Consider the following 16,154-nt stretch of genomic DNA (forward strand, 5'->3'; position numbering starts at 1 on the left):
GTATGTGGGGGAGAGGCCAAGAGGGAACAATGCTGCTTGCTCAGTTCTCCACCAGCTGTCAGTCACTTCCCCCACCAGCCACAAGAAAGTTAGGCCCTTCTGGTGCTGATTCCCGGGTGGGTGGGTTTGTGTATGTTCTAGGATCCTATGGGTCTCTTCAATGAACTCTCCTGTGAGGCTGGGAACTTCTCCCACTACCACCACCCCCACAGATTTTTACAGTCAAAGGTTTTACGGTTTTATTTCCCTGCACTGGAACTCCGGGTTGCATGGCTCTCAAGTTGTTTCTCCCAGTTTATCCACACGCAAATGTGGGACCACCCGATCTGCCAGCCACTGCCTTTCCACGCACCCTCTCTGGCCCAGCTGCCCATCTCCGCCCCTCCTACTGGTCTGGGTAAATGTTTCTTCTTTAACTCCTTGGTTGTCAGACTTCCATACAGTTCAATTTTCTGAAAGTTCTGGTTGGTTTTTGTTTTTAAATTTGTTGTCCTTCTTTTGGTTGTACAAGGAGGCAAAGCGTATCTACCTACCCCTCCATCTTGGCCAGAAGCCCCCCCCTTTTTTTAAATTTGTGTGTTTCAAAGAAAGAATCCTTGTAAATGGTTTGGGTTTTTTTAAGGGACAAAGGAAGGCAGACAGACCATAGGACTACACAGCTTCGTAATTTTTTAAGTGAGTCAAAAGTTTAAAAAAAAAAAAAAAAGATGAAGAAGAAAGAAACAAAAACCCCAGATCCCAAAACACTGGCTGATCTCATCAACTCTGCTTAAGAAACTTTATAGATGTGATGTCACTCCCGGATTACACATCTATTTTTAGTTTATACCTAATATGGGTAAAGTCCCGAACTAACAGCCATTTCCTCTATTCACAAAAAGAAACTTCCTTGCTTTTTTTCTATCAACAATGCAAAGATTAGTGAAGGCCCCTCTGAAGGAAGAGGTTAAACACACACACTCAGAAAAATATTAATATCTTAGTACATTATTTTTTTTAAACTTGGACTGCTTTAACACTTCCACATTGGAAAATAATTCTAAATCAAGTATGTGATGGTCAAGTCACACTCCCTAACAAGTTTATAAATAACTCCTTTAAAGTACTTTATAAAATACTAATTAACCAGGACCCAACAATGCACAGAGTTGAGGTAATGGAAATGTTACGGTTTCCTTTCAAATTTAACCAAAAGACTGAAAGCAACCGCTCATCTGAAAAACCACCTAGGCTCACTGGTTGTTCAGAAATATATTTAAACACTCTCTGGACTTCTTATTTTTTTCATTTTTCCGGGCGACTGAAAAGAACAAATAGTAAAAACAAAACTCTGGTGGGTAAAAATTCAAGTTTCAAGTAGAGAAAAGGAATATAAACAAACTTGAAAACTCTTAGTGGTTAAGAGTCAGGCTCCAGATCACAGACCTCGGTACAAATCCCAACCCTGCTACCCACTGGCCCTGCGACCGCACGCGGGCAATGGCCTGTCCGAGCCCCCGTGTAAAACAGCATGGACTGTACCTCCGTCAGAATTCATACGAGGATTAAACTAGCTGACACACAAAGGGCTTGGCACCTATGTTCTGGTGCCTGCACCATAATACTGTCCATTATCTTATGGCTAGTATTCTGACTGGAACAGAAAAGCAAAAACGTACTGCTCATTTTCACGTGTCAGTGTATTCTATCTGATACAGGAATAAACAGTTTCAAGAGGCTTATAATATTATTATAAAATAAAGGATACTAAAGTTACTTTCTGATAATTGCATTATCTATCAATTGCAGCCATGCTACATTTCTGAAGTTTTATCATCACCCCATTGTGGGATAAAGTGAAAAAAAGTGTTTTTAATCTTAGGGTCTAGAAATAAATTAGAAATTGGGAAACTTCAACTCTTTCTCCCTTAACCCTCAAAAATGACTGACCATAAAACCCATAAACCTACACCAGGTCAATTTCTTCTGCCACAAATTAAACAGAGAGAACCTAATCTCTCCTGCATTTCCCCTAAAGAAATGCCAGTGAATACATAACCAGTTCAGCTTTATAAGTGAATACCATAAAAATCAAGGAACAATGCAATGTTGTAGCAGCACAGTGAGCCAAGTGAAATAAATATGGAATATCCATAATCCAAAAGAACTTCTACAAAACCACTAGATCCTATATGCCACAGATTATTCTTTACTTCTTTGGTTCTTTTATTTTAAAAAAGGCTGAGAAGGGTGAGGGAGAGGAGTTGGAAAGTAAAGAGAAACAGGAAAAACATTCCCACTAACCATGGACTCTCAACTGGAGCTGCAGTGCAGAGAGAGCGGCTGAGGCGGACGGTCTGAGATGGCAGAGTCCCGCCCGGCCGTCTGTCCCACCCTCGCCGTGTAGTTACCCGGTAAGCGCCAACGGGACCACGGGTCACTGAAGTTAACTCAGGAACAAATTCAAGTCTACTCTGGAACTTTTTTTGCACTAAACCTGCTCTTCTGACAAAAAAGGCAAAGCTCCCCAGCCTAGGGACAGCCTGGCAGATGCTTCTCTTAGTAACATCCCGGAGAGTAAAACCATATATATTGAATATATAAGGTAACCATGAGCCAATACAGTCTTAACTCAGGATTCCAAAAGGCCCAAGGAATAAGAAGAAGAAAACAAAGCTTACTATGTGTCAAATGCTAAGAAGTTTTCTTATATTGACTCTTTTAATCTTTACAAAAGTCTAAGAGGCAGATACTATTTATTACCCCAGTGAAGACACTAAGGCAACTAGTGAAAGGGAAGAACCAGAATTGAAACACTGTCGCTACAGTGTTGAAGTGCTGTCACTACACTGTCGTTACTATGACAACATGACAACTTCCAAATGACAACTCTACTGCCTACTGGAAACAGTAATTCTAACCATTTTCAACTCTGAAAGAGACTAGTGCCTTACACGGGGAACACAAATGACTCTTCAAGCCCAAAACCGCTCCCTGGTTCTGACTTTGCAACCCTGGACCGCAAATATTATGAAGAACAACAGAAGGAACCTTTACAAGCAGGACCGAGGCGGCACTATCACCTGGCACAGGCATCCCGCTGTGTCTTCGGGACAAGGACTGCAACTCTGCATCCCAGTGGCTGTCAAGGCACATACTCCGGGCCACATACCCAGGCATGAACTCTCCCTTCAATCCTTTTTATTTTGCAAGGGGGGAAAAAAAGTAAATCTGTTCACTTCAATCTAAGAGTCATTTTTTTAATTATCATCTGAGGATACATTAATTATTGACTTGAGAAAGAGAGGAAGGGAGGTAGAGTAAGAAAGAGAGAGAGAGAGAGAAACATCGAAAGAGTTGCCTCCCGTAGGTGCCCCCGCTGGAGCCCAAACCTGCAGCCTAGGTATGTGCCCCAACCGGGGATGGACACCAAAGCCTTTTATCGGTGTACACAACGATGCTCCAACCCACTGAGCCACTGCGCCAGGGCCAAAATAGAGTCACTTGGAGACACTGAATCAAAACAGCACATGTGGGCTGAACCCAATGACTTGCATCACATTCTCAGCCTATTTCTCTGGCTTCTTGTATGATTATTTCTATGAATTTAATAAGCATTTGCTTTTAGCAAATCATATGATGTTTTATTTCTTCTTTTCCCACCAGCCTCCTCTGGAATCAACCCTATGCAAGGGGGGAAAAAAGCTTCTGTGTACTCCTTCAGCAAACATTTTACTAAAGAACAATGAAATGAATTAATACAACTAATACACTTAACACAGTGTCTGGCACATAGCGAGCACCTCATAAATGTTTCTGTTATTTCAGTGAAGTATGTGTTATGTCAATTTAGCATGAAACACTCCTGCATTTGGAAAATGAACAAAAATATAAGTCAGTGGGAACGAGCAACAATTCTAAATATACACAAACCAGACCTCCCAGTCTATGCCATGATGATTCGTGGGAAATATTTTCCCCTCTAACATCATGGTGTGTATAGTGTTCCTTCCAACATTATAGCTACAATGGCTCATATATATATACATATATATTTTTTTAATGCTTTCCCTTAACATGGATCCCCCTCCAGCTGCCAACCTGTCTCTTCTAATTAGCCAAGTTCTCCATCACAGCCGGCTTTACACAGTGAGTCTACTCTTCCCTCCTAGTCGCTCTTCCAGCTGCTCTGCTGTGGCTCCCCCGGCACCATCCCACCAAAGCTGTTGCTAAGTAGGGTTACCGGTGACCTTCAGGCTGATAAATCAAATAGCTACCCATCTAACTTGACACAGCTGGTCACTCCTTCCTTCCTAAAACCTTCTCCTAGCTTCCTGGGTCCCTCACTCTCCTGGTTTTCGCCCTCCCATCACTGCTCTATTGCAATACCTTTTGTTCTCCTCCATTACCCAATACCTAAGTGTTGACGTGTCCTCAGAATTTGGTCCTGGGCATTTTCCCTACTCTTCACTCATCCACAGAATGCTCTCACATACTTTAAATACTATGTATCAAATTCCAGATTTCCCTACCCTGCCTAGAGTTCCTTCTGAGCATCAGATCTGTGTATCCAACTTTCTAGCAGACATCTCCACCTGACATCTCGGTCATCACAAACTCAAGTCAAAAACTGAACACTGCCTGCTCCCCCTCCAGAGCAACAAAAGGCACCTGTTTCAACCAGTGATTCTAATTAGGAACCTACGTCATTTCTCCCAAGCAAATCCTTTAATGGATTCCCAGTGACTGCACCTTCAGAATGTATCTCAAATCCACTCTCTTCTCCCATCACCACCCTAATCCCAGCCACTATCATCTCTCTTGATCGCAATGGCCTCCAATTAGTTTCCTTGCTTCCACTCTTGCCTCAATTCAATTCATTTTCCAGAGTGGCCAGACTGCTCGCCTTAAAATGCAAATCAAACCATGCCACTCCCTTGTTTAAAGCCTGTTAAAGAAATGCTCTTTATACGGAGAAAAAAATTCACATGATACAAGAATCTCCATGAAGGAGCTCATCCATTACTCACTCTACACCTGGAATGTTCCCTCTGTTCCAGGCACACTCTCAATTGGCTGAATTTATCATCAGCCTTTAAATATGCCAATTCCCCCAGCCTGGAATGCTCAACCGCTCATTCCCCTAATACTTCTCAACTGAGCTTCCATCAAAATTGGGCCTCCTGTCATTCTTTCTCAGGGTGCCCTGTTCTTGTCCTTAATGTAATTATATACTGTTTTTGTGTATTTAATGTAAGCTTCTCCTATAAACAATAGGTTCCATGAGTTCTTAATGTATTATAATTTTGCCCTCACTGGTGTGGCTCAGTTGGTTAGGCGTCACCCACAAAGCGAAGGTCCCTGGTTCGATTCCAGTGAGGGCACTTGGCTGGGTTGCAGGACAGGTCCCCTGTTGGGGCATGTGCAAGAGGCAACCGATTGGTGTTTCTCTCCCTCTCTTTCTCCCTCCCTTCCCATCTCTCTAAAAGAATTAAATAAATAAAAACTTAAAATATATACATATATTCTAATTTAATATGTCAAAAACTAAGGTTTGGATCTCCTCCCCATCAGAACTAGATCTTTCCAACCTTCCCATCTGAGTTAATTGCATTCATCATTCGACTTGTTCAGAACGAAAATCTTGGAATCACCTTTGACTCTTTTCTCTCACATTCCACATCCAATCCATCAGGAAATATACATATCCACCTTTGGAACATATCCAGAATCCGACTACTTCTCACCTTATCCAAGCCACCATCATCTCATGCATGAATTACTGAGCAGCCTCCTACATAGCCCCCTAATCTCCTATTTAAAGGTCCTGTTAAATAGAAAACAGCATCCCCATCACTCTCTGCACTCTTTATCCTACTTCATGTTTCCTCATAGCACTAATCACTCATAGACATGCATCTGTTGGTCTCCCACAATTGAATAGGAATTCCTCAATGTTCACGGACATACCCACGCCACTAGAAGAGCGTCTCACTGTAAACAGTTGTGTGAAAAAACACACACTATTCTAGCAGGCAGGAACTGGACTTGCGGGGAGAGGCTGATGAAGTATTTCAAATAAAGGAAACACCACCAAAGTCCTTCCAGGAAGGCAGAGAAGTACATGGCATATTCGGGACCAAACTAGCTAGACAAAGGCAGCTAGTGGGAGATAAGACTGGAAACACAGATTGGGGTCATAATGTGAGAGACTCCGCCAGATAAATAAGCTTGTATCTAATTCAATAAGCAACTAGAGCAAGTGGGATCCATTTAAAATTTGAGTCCAGAAGTATTCATTTTATTTTAGATAGATAAAAATTATAGAACATGACATATAACTATTAAGGGAAAAAGATAAAGTGTCTTTAAACAACTGATAATAAACCATACTTGGTAGATTCAGCAACACAAGCTGCCCTTCAGCTGTTAGTATTCAATGTCAACACTTTACTCATTTCTAAGTCAATTCATTGTCTTACTTAGTTCGCCCAGAAAGCATTCAATTCATGTTTGCTTCCATTTTGATCCCCATACTGCAATCAACTGTTCTTTCATCTTCCAACTACTACATAGATATTGAAGGGGAAAATTAATACTAAAAAATAATTTGGATTTTCAGAACATAGCACAAAGGGAGGGCGAACCTTCAAACCATTTAATCAATACCTATCATACGAACGATTCTAAGCGTTGACAGATATCACAACATAAAAGAGCTTGCTTCCCTCCAGCAAAGATCAAACTGGGAAAACGCTCCTTTAATGCTATTTAGGAAGATAAATCCAGATACAATCTGAGTTTCTGAAATAAAAACTAAATCAAGCAAATTTTCTTTAAACCCACTCAATACACGTTACATGTGAGACTGCACTCAGAGTTCATTTTCCATTTATCCTAGTATTCTGCTGTTATGAAGAACATTGAAATATTATATATAAACTCTGTTCAATAACTCAAGCAAGTTTATAAACAAGATGAGGACATGTAACAAAATAGTAACAGCAGCAGCCACTTCTAGAAGAAAGGTTTGTGAGTGATTTCTTAAAATTTTTAATATTTTTTTAAATATATTTTATTGATTATGTTATTACAGTTGTCCCATTTTCCCCCTTCATTCCCCTCCACCCTTGTGAGTGATTTTTTTATTTGTGCTTTTCTGTGTTTTCTAAGTTGCACAGTAAACATGTAGCTTTTAGAATTGAAAGAAAAATATTTAATATAATACATACCAATGAATAGCTTAGAAAACAAAAAGGAAATTAAATTATTTTTCAAATTTAGGGCCAGCATTTAAAACTAAAACAGACTAAGGTTAGCTACTACTTATACTAACCCATCTTTTCTGTTTGTTTTTTAGCCTCCCCTGAGAACACTTCTTACTGCTTTGGGGGGTGCAGGGGAGGAGGGAGGGAAGGAGAGAGAAACATCAGCTGGTAACCTTTTCATGTGTACCCCAACCAGGGATCTAACCCACAGTCTGGGTTTGTGTCCAGACCAGGAACCAAACCTTGACCTTCCAGTGGACCTGTGTACTGGATGACGCTCCGACCAAATGAGCAACACCAGCCAAAGCAACTAAGCCATTTTTTAAAAAAAGTATACTTGCAATCAAGGCTCCGGCCAACAATTACAAAATGTAAATGAAGTCTATGTTAAAAACAATTATCAACAATTTTACATGATTTAGTGAAGACTGAACAAGCCCTAATTTTTAAACCAAAATTTTCAAGATTTTATTTATTTATCTCTAGACAGAGGGGAAGGGAGGGAGCAAAAGAGGGAGAGAAACATCAGTGTACAGAGCTACATTGGTCAGTTGCCTCTTGCACGTCCACAGCTGGCTCATCACCCAGGCCTGTGCTCTGACTGGGAAGTGAACTGGCAACCTTCCAGTTTGTAGGCCAGTGTTCAATCCACTGAGCCACACCAGCCAGAGCTAAACCAAAATTTTAAATTCCTGTGTTCAATAAAATATGCCATAACCTAGAACATCAAGTAACATAGAACTTCACACTCTTTGTAAGTTTCTGTCTGAAAACTTTTCAGTTCAGTCCTGGGCATGTGTATATTCAAAGCCAAAATTTCATTTAACTGACCACCCTTTTCTCGTGACTAGTCGATGGAGTCTGGTCTCACAGGTACCACTCTTCCGTTTTCCTAAGCAGCACAACAGACTGACTTGGTTGTCTCTAGTGTCCAATGGGCTTTCACCCTAGTCATCTACCACCTGGTTTCCGGGCCCAAAATAAAGTAGCTTGTTGTTAGAGGAAAACATGCATAGAACTCACATATATTTAAACGTTCATAATCACCTCAGCTTCCATCCAACCGTTGTTTGATATTGTATTCTCTAATGTTTGTCCAGATTCTTTTGGTCTTCTCTCACACAGTCCAATAAATAACTATGCAGCATGGTAGTAAATTTCAATACTCAAATTATTCCAGTGGATTGACATTTTTACAACTCTATTATGAAAACTAAATCCTTCTCATAAGAAGAAATTATTGTCCATGTAAAGTTAGAAGTAATAAGTTTATTACCAAAAAAGGGAAAAAAGCCTGTTATACCCCTTGCTCACAATCACTCTGTATTCAGCTTCAACAAAAGAAAAAAGAAAAAAAATCTATGAAACAAAATTCATGCATGATGGCCCTGGCCCTGGCTCTAATACCGTTACTTCTTCAAAACATTACCATTAAAACGTAAGATGCTCTTAGTCCATCTTTAGCATAAGCATCACATATAGTCTTCTTTACCTACATTACATTATTTTCATAAAGTTAGACTACTAAAGTTTCCTGGGTTTATATTTTAACTAGAGGAAAAAAACAAGCCACACAGGGCTACTTGATATTCCCAGTACCGATAGTCGGGACTGAGCCCTACGGGATAAAAGCCAAGACTCAGTAAAAGACAAGCGGATTAAAAGCTCCAAGAAAACTCACCAAGTGACTTCCTGAATTAAATTTATTTCTGTCCAATCATCCCTGACTGGTTTGTAACCATGACTTAACGTCACTTTCCTTCAGAAACTCCCTTTCCATTCTCTACAGCGGCCTCTGAAAGAGGCAAACCCAAGGAAACCTTAATTCCTGTCTCAGTCACACTTGCCATCCTGCCTGACACACTTCCCGTTTAGGGACTCACTAACTCCCTATTCAGGAGGCACCGGTGAGGCTCCGCAAACAGGAAGGGGGCAAGTCTGGCTCATCGTCCTTCAACTGGCTGCCAGGCACCTCAGGGTCTCAGCACCCGCCCAAACCGAACGTGACTCCCACTGACGACAGTCCGGCCGAGTCCTCTGCGTCGCCTATTTTCTGCTGCTCTTTATACCGTGTCCTGGTTTCTCCCGTGCTCAGCCCCCTTGACTCAGAGGTCTCCTGTTTTTCGTTCTTTCCTTTCCATTGTGGGGCTCTTTGTCTCAGATTTTTACATCTAATCAAAATTACCACCTTGGCCTTTGTTAACAGTAGCATTGGTAGATCTTCGGTAACAGTTCAAACAAAACTTGGCAAAAACAGAGTTCCCATTAATCTCCTATTTCTCACATTCATTTCTATCTCCTGAGTTTTCCCCATTGAAAACCTCAAGTGAATGACAAACCAATTACATCCAAGGTAACACTATATTGATGTTGAGTTAGTTTTTGTTCAGTCCTGAGAACAAAGTTCTCAGCATCATTTCCCATAGAAAATGTATTTCACTTGTCTGTGTTTTTTTAAAAAGAGGAGGTTGAAGCCTTGAAACAGCACTCGGAGAACTCCCACTTTCTCCTGGCAGGGCAGCTAAGAGTTTGTAAGATCCAGTCACGCCTTCCCAAATCCACTGGGAAGCTACTGAATAGAGGGCAACCCATAAAACAGGGAAGTGTTGTGAGGACAAGTAAGGCTAGGAAGACTGTATGTAGTAGCAGAAACTTAAGTTAGGTCTTAAAAGTCTCATCCTCAACTTTTAAATAACTCGTCTTCCTGGCACTATGGATTTGAATCATTCCTAGTTCCTTCTTCTATCAAAATTATCAATCTACCTGTGGCTTTCTGCATAGTTTACAAATGATGTCGCAACTACCATTTCCATTCTTTGCTATTCCCAACACCTCCTTCACTGGCTTTTTCAAGGCCAAGTTCGCCTGCCTTCATCTTTCCCTATCTCCTAACCCAATTTAATGTAATTCACACTTGAGCAGGGACCATGAAAGGGGGTGTCCAGCCTTTTGGCATCTCTGTACCACACTGGAAGAAGAGTTGTCTTGGGCTACACATTAAATACATTGTGACACGTAATCACACACACACAAAAATCTCCTAATGTTTTAAGTGAATTTACAATTCTGTGTTGGGCCTCATTCACAGCCAACCTGGGCTGCATACAGCCCCCAAGACCGCAGGTTAGACACTCCTGTATGTACAGTTTTCTTTCCAATAAACTTTATATACCAAAAGATAAGAAATGTTTAATCATTTCTTATTCCTCCTAGTACTTAACTCAGTATTAGGCACTTAATTCATGCCAGTAGAAGGCACAGGGGATCAGATGGAAGCGACTTTAATGACCATCTAGCCCAAACCGTTCTTCTATACTTTGTTTATATGAATCATGCTTGACAATCACAATGTCACCATTTACGTTTTTGGGAAAATAGTTCTTAACCCTTGGGTTAGGAATCTGCGGGGGGAAATCTCACACAGCATCTTTTATGTAATTTCAAGGATTTACAGAACCCCTGAACCTTATTAATGAAGCCCACATTTAAGAATAATATACTACCAACAACAACAAATATGGGTGTTTACTGTGGGCCAAGCACTGCTTCTAACACTCTACACAGGGTGGTATATGACTGGGTCACATTTCCTGGCATCCCTTGCAGCTAGATGAAACCATGCGATTAAGTTCTCCCCAACAGAGTAGGAAAGGAAGTGACAGGTAGAACTTCTGGGCTGGGGCCCTAAAGAGAAATATGCCTCCTCCACACTCTCCACGTCCTGCTGGCTGAGCCAGGACCTCTCAGCCACCAGCTCTGACTCCTCGGCGGACAATGCTCTGGGGTAGCTGGGAAGAGCTTTAATCCCTACACGACTCTCAGGAGGAAAGCCACCCCAACACCTAGGACACCCTAACTGGACTGCCAGGCAAGAAAAAAATAAACTTTTACCTTACTGGAGACACCCTTTGGCATGGATTATTTATTACAGCATCTTAGACTACTCCAATTAATACACACAGATTACCAGTTAACCCCCTCAGCAACCCTATGAAACTGTTACTCTTATTATCCTGATACTAGAGGTCAGGAAAATAAGGCACTAAGAACTTATGAAATCTCCTTGACTCTACTGGAAGCCAGATCGAAGCCAAGTAGTCTGGCTCCAGGGTCCAAGCACATTAGAAACCCTGCCAAATATCTCAAAAGAAACAGCTATTCTTATGTGTTAAGCCACTCTGCCCATGTTTTTTGTTTTGTTTTTATAACCACCACCCCAATTTCTTACTGACTAGCAGGGGTATCTGCATCTAAACATGTACATACAAAATGACACACAATTAGCATGTACTTGCTTCCTGTATACCAGTCACTGTTCCACGCCACATACATTAACCAATTTAATTCCATGAGGTTGGTCTATTAATATCCCAATTGTACAGATGAGGCACAAAAGGGTTTAAACAAAGTGCCTGGAAACATGATGAGTAAGTGAACAAATTGGATTAGAAACCCAGGCTAAAGGGACTGAACTTTACCTCTTTGGTTGGTGGCTCCCAACTGGGGCTGGAAGTTATCAAAATATACACCTATCAGGTCGCTCAGGGTGGCGGAGGCAAGCGCTCTCACTGGTGAATATGACCGCCTTTGTGAGCCTCTTTACTGTTTCGAAGGTCCCTAGGTCCCTATCCTTAACCGGACAGCTGCTATTATACAAGTAATGGGGAGTCTTCAGACTCGCTGGCAAATAATTCCAAAACAATACTCACAAAAAAAGGAAACAAAGCTTTGAGTCCAGTCACATTGGCGCGGGGGGGGGGGGGGGGGGGNTAAGCAGGTAGGCTCAATATACTTTTCACTCATGTGCTTTAAGTGTAGATAATAGTATTCTGCTACAGAAACCTTTGGGCGGAATAATTAACACTGTTTAATATACAACACTAGACAGCCATGGCCTCTGCCCCCTCACTGCTTTCAAAATAACTACACTGAGGAGAGTATTTTCCCCCATTTGCATTTCCTGCATATAGGTTTTGAGAAGAAATGAAAAATACTCTTTATCACCATTTTTCTGTCCCCCCATCCCCCCTTATTTTATTTCCCTTTGAAACAACTAATCCTGGTTTACATCAGCATGAAGTTTTGCCTATGCTGAATCACAGGACAAGCAAAAACATTTCACCTCTTGCTTCACAAACAAGGGAAGTCAGTCTCAGGGAGGTAAGCAACATGCCCAAGGCAACCAAACCAGCAAGCGAAGCACTGAGACTGGGGCCCTGGTTCTCTGCCACCACTGCAGTGAGAAAGGCTTACAACTACTGGTAAACAGAATGATTTTAGCTGGTTCACAAATATTTTTTGGCCGTTATACTTAAAAGAACCACACCTAATCCATACTCTCACAGGTATTATTACTTAAGGCTAAGATATGGTTTTTAAGAAATGAGTTGTATTTAGTAAATAATAATACTAATCTACGACAAATATGGAAAACTGGGAAGAAGTATCCAAGTGACTCATTTTGGGGAAACAAATGCACCACCACGTCCCTCTCCTTCTAATTTAAGGGTTAAATTAACAGTAAGCAGGGCATTAAGCATTGATCTCTTCCTCTCTAATTCAACTACTTCGTTTTTTTCTTGTCCCATTGTATTGGCTAGGACCTCCAGCACCAGACTGAAAAGCAACCACTACTGATGGTCTCCTTATCAGAGTCTAAATTTAATGCTACTTCTAAAGTTTCACCACAAAGAATGTTTTTTGTTTGTTTTTTTTTTGTAGAGACACTGTTTCTGAGTTTATGGAAATCCCCTCCTGTGCCTAGCTCAGTAAAAAAATTTTAACACTTCATCTCTGACCCACCCTTTGCCCTTCTCCAGGCTGCCTTCCATCCACCCTTTCTCTTATTTCAGCTTCCTCCCTACATTCTCTGCACCTCGTTGTACTCTGTCTGCCACCCAAAGTAACTGAGACTCTTTTAAGATAATTCTGGGGTTTCTAGACCTAGCTGCTATTTCAGTTTCCTAGACCAAAGTGTTTCTAAAACCGATAACCTAAAGAAAATCCTAAAACTGACACTGTCCCGAGCCCTTGTGGATCAGTTCTTCTCTCCTTATCTCAAACACACCCTTCAATGTCTTTTCTTCCTTAAAAGGCTCCTGCATTAAAAACTCGGGGAAAAATGAAACAAAATTGTTCTGGATTTCTGTTAACTTTCTCTTCAGAGCCTAGCTCTGAATCAGTCTGCTGAAGTAGGTGACTCAAAGAATCTAGAGGATTTTAAAGAAGGTTTGAGGGAGGCAGCTGGATCCAGATGTTCTTCTACTCCTTTCCTTTGCTCCAGTGAAAAATATTAAAGAAAAAAAAAACGAGAGAAAGGGATAGGGATAGTATTTGTAAGCACACAAGGTAGTTTCAGAAGATAACTGAACAGACCAGAGGGGGAAATCAACCCTCTGAAGCCCCAACAAGTTGTGAATTTCTTTCCCTCCCTCACCAGCTTTTGTTTCAAAACAAAAGAGCGCACACAACCTTCCCGAGGCAGCAACACGGAGGGGAGCAGCCAAAATGTTGCATCATACAAAACATTCCGCGTTTGAGAAACAAGAAAACCAGATGGTGGTAAAATACCTAACGCAGGAAAACCAAGCTGGGAATCTCGGGCTCTTCCGGAAGCCCAGGAATGCCTGCTCTTTTGGAAAAAAAAAGAAATTAAGACTGCATGGACAATTAAAGTTACGGTTTCATACCAGCGGGGAGAAAAATGCTCTTTCAGAAAGCGTCCAAAGTTCAATTCATCTCCCCACTGGTTCGAGGGTTCGGCTCCCTGGCTAGGGGTGGAATCCGAGGGCTGAGGAGTGGGATGGGGGGTCGGGCGCCCGGTGTGGTGTGGTGACAGGAACTCCAGGGCCCCAGGGGGAGCAGCTAGTCCCACAGGGACGCGGGACCACCGTCTGGCGTCCGCCGGAGCCCGCGCGGCTGAAGGCAATGACGGCAGCCCCAGAGTGCCAGCTTTCGGCGGTCCCGGTCCTACCCCGGCTCCCTGGGACAACCTCGGCGGCGGAAGGCGCGGGTGGCCCGGAGACAATGGGCCATGGGTCCGAGAGCAGCGCTTTCCTCATCCCCGGATGCTGGAATCCGCGCGGGGGCGCTGCGGGGGCGCGAGGGTTGAACAGCGTCCCACGCCCAGGGACACCGCCCCCGGCAGCCGGCCGGGCGTGGGGGGGTGCAGCTGAGCGGGACGGGGTGCGAGCGCTCTCACCTTGACGAAGAGCTCAATGATGGGATCTTTGTCTTCCTCCTTCAGCCCGTTCAGCGGCATCGACAACGCCATGGCCGGCTCGGTGGGCTCCGCGGACACCGGTAGCGACTGCTGCTTCTGCTCCCGCGGTTCTCTGGAGTGGCCTCCAGCCGCGCTGCGCCTTCCAGGACAGTCCGGGCTTCTCAGCACCACCCAACGCTTCGAGCGCGACTCTGGGGCTGCCCCAGCCGGAGCTGCTTCAAGTCACCGGGCGGGACCCAGGGGCGGGGCCTCGATGGGGGCGGGGCAAGACCAGGAGTCTCAACTCTCCAGAGGAAATGGGACCGCCGGACCTTGGGGGCGTGGCCTCGAGCGGGACACTAGACAGACCACGGCCCCGGTGCCTGGAGGCAGCTAAGGGGCGTGGCCAGACTCGGGGCGTGGCCTACGCGCAGGCCGATGGCCGGACCCCGAGCCACTCCCCCCGAGGGGGAGGGAAGGAAGATCCCCCCGTGGGCTGGAGCCTGACACCGCCTCTCGCCGCAGCTCGGGCGCGGTCTAGCAGCTGCTGCTGGCGTTGTGCCCCATGACCTCACACCTTCAGCCTGCTTGGGGAGACAAGTAGGTTCTCCCCAGCTGTAGCCTCACGATTCATTTGCTTTTTCCTGAAGCGGCCACTTCCCCAACTCCCTGTTAGATGAGGCTGCTTTTTTCCAGGTCAACTTTTTGGAAAGTTTTCATCCCCTTAGAAACATGTTTCCTCCTCTGACGTCTTCGTTTTTCCCTTTGACTCTCTCATTACTTCTCCTTTGGCACCCGGCCTAGCATCAGGTGAATCTGATGAACACTCAAGTTGCCAGGTGAATACATCCCAAATATTTAGGAGGCCTATGTTCCAGGCCCCGGGTGATAAAAGTAAGAACAGGATCCCTCTCCCAGAACTTACTCTTGAACTGCAACCCCAGTGTCTGCAGGCCGCTAAGGACGCCCAAACTATTGTCCACGCTTTTCCCTCTTGCCTGGACTTATTTCTTCCCGCCAGTCACCTGGCCATCTTGAATGTGCATCAGCTCCGCCTGGGTGCTTCTCCCAGATCTGTGTTATCCAATTCTCTGATTCTCCTCCAGAGAAGGGAGAAGTTCACGTCTTAACAAGCACCAGGACAATTTTGATGTAGTGGTCCTCTAACCGGAAAAACTGCACTGAGGACAGGGGCTGTGATGTTTTAAGCTAGTCGGTGGCACCCAATCGAGGTTTGCTGCTGTTGAATGACTGGGCAAATGTCTTTCCCTCTGGAGATAGTTACTTGTTCCCACTTCTGACTCTGTAATATTTGACTCACAGCTAGCTACTCCTCCCCACTTCCCTGGTTAGGTTGGATGATGGGTCCCTGAACAGCCAAATATAGTTTGTCTCCACATCTTTAGTGCATAGCAATAAGTTTCACAGATGATTTCATGTCTGAACAAATTAAATGTATGCATAAAATATAGTAAAACCTACAAATTCCTCCTCTTCCAGATCAAAGCAAATTGCTCACATATTCTTGTAGGGACTCTGATAAAGAGGCAGCGACTCCAGAGATTAGAATCACAACATGCTCTGGAGTCAGACTGTCCCTAAACCCGCCCCTAAGGTCAGTTTCATTACTCCTAAGGCAAGGACAATCACCGGTCCTTGAGTCTTGTTCGGTCAGTGATGGCCGCTATCAGTGCATTGGCCTTCTG

The 16,154-nt window shown here is 43.5% G+C and overlaps 1 protein-coding gene across 1 annotated transcript in view; it reads right to left on the bottom strand.

The window, feature by feature from the left end:
* CLIC4 (chloride intracellular channel 4) overlaps nucleotides 1-14,705 on the bottom strand; it is a 60,689-nt gene extending 45,984 nt beyond the window's left edge. The window contains exon 1 of the mRNA XM_037032968.1: nucleotides 14,449-14,705. Coding sequence (XP_036888863.1) covers nucleotides 14,449-14,520 — 72 coding nt within the window. The 5' untranslated portion in view covers nucleotides 14,521-14,705. The remainder of the gene's footprint in view (nucleotides 1-14,448) is intronic.
* Between the last annotated feature and the right edge of the window lie 1,449 nt (nucleotides 14,706-16,154).

This window comes from Sturnira hondurensis, unplaced genomic scaffold (genome assembly GCF_014824575.4).
Source record: "Sturnira hondurensis isolate 20B ecotype Veracruz unplaced genomic scaffold, ASM1482457v3 Scaffold0021555, whole genome shotgun sequence".
NCBI lineage: Eukaryota > Metazoa > Chordata > Mammalia > Chiroptera > Phyllostomidae > Sturnira > Sturnira hondurensis.